Below are 4,948 nucleotides of genomic sequence, written 5' to 3' on the forward strand. Positions count from 1 at the left end.
ACATGAGTTGTATTGATACCCCATTCTGCATTTTACAGAATGCCATAAACTTCCCTGTACTCCTCTTTCTATCTAGGCAAGAGATGCATTTTAGGGATAAAAACTTTGAAAGCACCTAAACCCAAACTTCACAAGTTACTGATGTCTTGTGAAATCATCTGCTTCTGTAGAATCATTCAGTAGAATTAGACTGAGCTGATGAAAAGACTCTTCCAGCCTTTATTATCAATTTTATACTTCAACTGATAACAGTAAAAGAGGTTGATTTGCAGGTGGATGGCGTTTAAAAGCTGTTAACCACCTGAAGACAAGAGTGTATCAACTAAGTTAACCACCTGCCTGTCCTGCAAGGTGACCCTGAACAGGACATTCTCTCTGGACTGGGTCCTTCCCATGTGAAATACAGAATGTTGTGCAACGGCTTGTATTTTTCTTTAGTACTGTGGGCCTGGCACTCTGCTATACTTTTTACGTGGGTAGTCTTGTGCAATTTTTCAGACAGCCCAGTTTATAAACGAGGAAACAGAGGCTCAGAGGTGGGCACCTGCTAACACTTGTCAGTGCAGTCCTATTCCTAAGCCCATGTCTTCAGGAACTTCCAGTATCATAGGGGAGATCTTTCTCAGCTCTAGAAAATGTGAATTCAGCATACTCCTCTTGGCCAAAATAATTTCCTAAAGCAGAAGTCAGGTCCTGGAATAGTTTAAATCAAGAAGATGAAAGCAGGTGACAATAAAGAACCTTCCAGCTGCAGACCAAGTGGCCCGAAAATGGTGTTTCCTATAACCATGCAACAGCCTTCCCGCCCACGCACCGGGCCCCGGGCCGCCTGCAAAGCCTGGCTGGGAGGCTGATGTAGACAGTGGGAGAAGCTGCTCTCTGAAAGGGTTCCGTGGCTGCCTGCGGTGAGTTCTCCCACACAACTCTCCGCCTCCACCTGGGGATCGAATGACTCTCAGTGTAGGAGGCCGACAGCAGCCCGGAGCAAGTGATCACGATAATGCTGTTTGTAAAAATCTGTTTAATAAATATACATCTTAAAAGTACCAAAATAATTACCAACAAAATACACTATGTGCACTATTTACAGGAGGGTAACACAAACCTTGACAGGTAGCGACTTTTAACCCCACCCCACTGACAGGTTTAACAACACACCTGTTACACGTTACTCCATACAACTGGGCCCAGCCATTGAATCCATGGTGCTTCAACCGAAAAGCACAATAAATAAAATATAGTCCTTTCATCAAATTTTGAATAACTTTTCCTCAAAACTCCACCAAAGGTGACATTTAAAAGAGGTTTTCTCTGAATTCCAATCATCCTTCTTGCCCCTCTTCCAAAGTTCATGAAAATAACAAAATGAGGGCTAATCCACCAGAGTAAACTGTTCTGGGCCAGGGAGTGTGCAGTGTGGTCATAAGTATATCCTTTTTTTTTTTTCTTTTTTTTTTTTTAGAAAAATAAAACTCTTTTTTTGTACAAATATACAAGTCCATGTTCTTTTAGACACTTTCCGAAGCTCATAACGTCAGGCGCTGGCCTCCAAGCACACAGTCATCATAGGGCAGCTAAAAAGAGAAAAAAAGGTAGGTTAAACTTCCAGAGCTTTGCCAAGGGTACTGGGATGATGGTGAGGGCTGCTACTGGAAATAACTCAAGTATTCTTAGACTCCCTGTAGAACCTGAATATAAATTAACTGCCTGGGCTGAGGGAGTTTTCCTTTAAGGATTCTCTCCTTCAGAAAGAGCAAAAAAAAACAAAAAAAAAGACATACTCTTGGGATACTGCTTAGGGACACTCAAGTTTGAGAGCCTCATTATGTTGAGACCCTCAAAATAAGGAGGAGCTCTGGGGGCCTGAGAAGGTAGAGGGAGAATGGCCACTCTTCTTCCTTTTTGCAGAGCCACGAACAAGTTAATCGGGACTCACCTCATCCTCTGTGAACTCTGACTCCGTGTCATAGCTCTCCTCATCCTCGCTCTCGGGCAGCATCTGAAGGTTCTCTAGGGTCAGCTGGCCCAGCTGCTGCTGTATCCGGGTGCTTGGCCGGCCCCAGGTAAGCTGGTACGGGGAGTAGCCCTGGTAGGTGACCCTGTTGACGTCGGCCCCACACTTCAACAAGAGCGACACCAGGTCGGAATTCTGCAGGTCAACCGCGAGATGGAGGGCAGTTCGGCCATTGCAGGGCTCCTGAAACCAAAAGGAATTTGAGATGCTTACGGCTGAGTGTGGGGTTTCTGCTTGCAACAAAAGCACGGGATCATATGGAGGAGGGCTGGGAGCCTGACACACTCCATCTGAAGGTGTGAGGCACTCACCTGTGCGTTGACATCAGCACCCAAGGACACCAACAGCTCCACGATGCCCAGGTAGCCATGAATAGAGGCCAAGTGCAGACACGTGTGACCTAGGGGACCAAAAGTAAGAAAATATAACCCCTTGTTTCAACCCTCACTTCTCAAGCAGAACCTTTCACCTATTCTTTTAAGGGACAAATTCTTCTGAACTTGAAGAACCCAAAATCTGGGTTCTGAATGGACCTTAGTAAGGCATCAAATAGGCCTTTATGAATACACGTGTTCTCAACTTTTCACATGTTGAGAGTTTAAACCTTGCTTGGACTCCTTAAGTCGGCCCACCTCTCCCTTCCCCACATCACCTGCCCTCTGATGGGCAGGGCAGCCAGACGTACCATTGTAGTTGGTGGCTTGCAGGACGGAGTGGAGGTGCTGGGTCCCGCGGGGCTGAGTCAGGACTCCCACACTGGCCAGGCAGCCCTGCTCACAGGCAAGGTGTAGGGGGGTATTTCCTCGAAAGTCTCGGAGCTCAGGATCACAGCCAGCTTCCAGAAGTGCCTCAGCGATTTCTGGCTGGTTGGTGATCACCGCCAAGTGGAGAGGAGTCTACAGACAGAAGAGGGACAGAAAGTATAAGCCATGGATCCAACCTACATTCTGTGTTCCCTTGAAGCCCAAGAGAAAGCCTGGTGGTGGGTACTGCTCCTCCCAGGCAGGTACAAGGGGCAAAAGGCAAAATACCAGAGGCCCCAGGTGGGCTTCATAAAGGCCTCCCCAATCAATGGAATTTTCTGTCCTCTCTAGGATGTTGGCTGATTCAGATGTAAAAGGTCAGGTCAGATAATGACCAGGAATTGTTAATTTAGAAATCACTGGGAGGAACTGAGCTAGATCCAGCTTTACCACGGGGTCAGAGAGGCCCGGGGCCGGGCGAGCAGCGCACCTGCTGCAGGTTGTTCTGGAAGTTGAGGAACGCCAGGTCTCCCTTCACTTGGCGGACCACTTCCATGGTCAGCACTTTCTCTTCATGGATGATGGCCAAGTGCAGGAACCTGAGGGGAAGAGAGGGAAAACCCCGCAGGACTGGTGAGTGCGCTGCGCGAGGCCCAGGGAGGCGCGGCCCGCGGGGGATTGCGCAAGGTCGGGGTTTCTGGAGGCCGAGGCCGCGGTGTTTTCCGCGAGGTTATTATGAGCTGAGTGTTCCTGGCAGGCGCCCAGGGACTTTCCGGGCCCCCCCGCTTAGGCGGCGGGCGCCGGCCAGACCGCCCCGCCCTCTCGCCCGGCCGGAACGCCCTGTACTTCCCCTCCCGGCCGCTTGGCGCCTGCCAGCGGGGCAGAAACTCCCGCCCCCCTTATGCAAGCGGGGACTTCGCGTTCCCGCCGCAGCCCCGCCCCCGGCCGAGGGGACTCGCACTGGGGGGTGGTGGGGGGGGTGTGTATGCGCGGCTGCAAGGCAGAGCTGCTGGACCACGGCCCCGGGAACCCGCCCCGATCCCCGATTCCCCGGTCCCCGCGCGCAGCCGTGCACCTTTGCACGGCCTCCGGGTCGGTGCACGGACCCCGGTCCGCCGCCGCAGCGCAGGCCCCGCGCCTCGGGCTGCAGGCCCGGCGCCCCCGCCCGGCCCCGCCACCCGGGCCCGCGACACTTACGAGTCTCCGTCCTCGGTGAGCTGCTGCTTCCAAGGCTCGGCGCCGCGCGGCGCCTCCTGAGGCTCGAGGCGGATCTCCCGCAGCTCTTTCACCATCTGCTCGTACTCCTCGTCCTTCATGGAGTCCAGGCCGCTGTCGTGGCGGTCGTCCAGCAGCCGCTCCTTCTTGAGCGCGTCCCGGGGGCCCTCCATGGCCCACTCCTGGCCGGGCTCCGCGGGCTGGAACATGGCGCGGTGAGGGCTCGGGCGCTGCTCCCCAGGTGCGCGGGCCAAGGGCTGCGCGGCGCGCTGGCTGCTCGCGGTGTCGCGGACAGACGGGACGGCGGGTTCGGACTGTTGTGGGCTCTGCAGCGCCGCCGCGGCGCCCTATAAACGCTGGCAGGGGATTTCTCCGGGGCGGGGTCAGGCGCGGGGAATTTCCAAGCCAGTCAGACCAGAAAAGAGAACTGGCCTCGTCCTCTGCAAGGGGGAAAAAGAAGCCTAAACCCCGCGCCCGGGTTCATCAGAGAAACTCCCTGCGATGAGCCACTGGGGTCATGTACAGGGAACTTTTTGATGAACGCTGAGTGGCTGGAAAGTCCTCCCGACCGGGCCCCCTCCCCCGGTACTTCCCTGCAGCCTGCACTCAGTAATCCTGACCCTCTGCAAGAAACCTTCTTTCCCTGGGGTTTCCCATGATCGATTTGATTTGGGGTCGTCTGCTCCTGAGATCCCAAGGACGCAGGCCTGCAGGGCGGTTCTCAATTGGGGTTTGCAGACCTGCAGGTCTTTTCCGGTTTTTTAAAAATTTTTTCTTTGATCTTTTGAAGACGCGAGTGGAAATGTTGGCTGGGTATAGAGATTCACTTCCCCAAACCTCTCTGCAGGAAGGACGCACTGGCGGGTGGAAGGTCGCCGGCTGCCTCTGCGTTCCTGCCAATATCAGGCTCTTGGCAGTGCAGGGACGTGTAGCCCCCCAGGCCCCCACTCAGGTAGAAGTTGTGAAAGTTTTGGCG

The 4,948-nt window shown here is 53.7% G+C and overlaps 1 protein-coding gene across 1 annotated transcript; it reads right to left on the bottom strand.

The window, feature by feature from the left end:
* Nucleotides 1-1,001: 1,001 nt before the first annotated feature.
* On the bottom strand, nucleotides 1,002-4,312 carry NFKBIA (NFKB inhibitor alpha). Its single transcript, XM_061182452.1, has 6 exons — nucleotides 3,955-4,312; nucleotides 3,248-3,356; nucleotides 2,700-2,910; nucleotides 2,326-2,414; nucleotides 1,937-2,197; nucleotides 1,002-1,574 (listed from the first exon to the last, which is right to left on the bottom strand). The coding sequence occupies exons 1-6, from the start codon at nucleotides 4,179-4,181 to the stop codon at nucleotides 1,527-1,529; spliced, it is 945 nt and encodes a 314-aa protein (XP_061038435.1). The 5' UTR covers nucleotides 4,182-4,312; the 3' UTR covers nucleotides 1,002-1,526.
* Between the last annotated feature and the right edge of the window lie 636 nt (nucleotides 4,313-4,948).

This window comes from Eubalaena glacialis, chromosome 2 (assembly GCF_028564815.1).
Source record: "Eubalaena glacialis isolate mEubGla1 chromosome 2, mEubGla1.1.hap2.+ XY, whole genome shotgun sequence".
In the NCBI taxonomy this organism is placed as follows: Eukaryota; Metazoa; Chordata; class Mammalia; order Artiodactyla; family Balaenidae; genus Eubalaena; species Eubalaena glacialis.

Bases quoted from the DNA above. Each gene is read 5' to 3' on its own strand.
- NFKBIA (XM_061182452.1), bottom strand. From the start codon at position 4,181: ATGTTCCAGCCCGCGGAGCCCGGCCAGGAGTGGGCCATGGAGGGCCCC. The intron at 3,357-3,954 runs GTAAGTGTCGCG...TCTTCCCCTCAG, and splicing joins CTCACCGAGGACGGAGACTC to GTTCCTGCACTTGGCCATCA. The intron at 1,575-1,936 runs GTGAGTCCCGAT...TTCTCTTTTTAG, and splicing joins CAGAGTTCACAGAGGATGAG to CTGCCCTATGATGACTGTGT.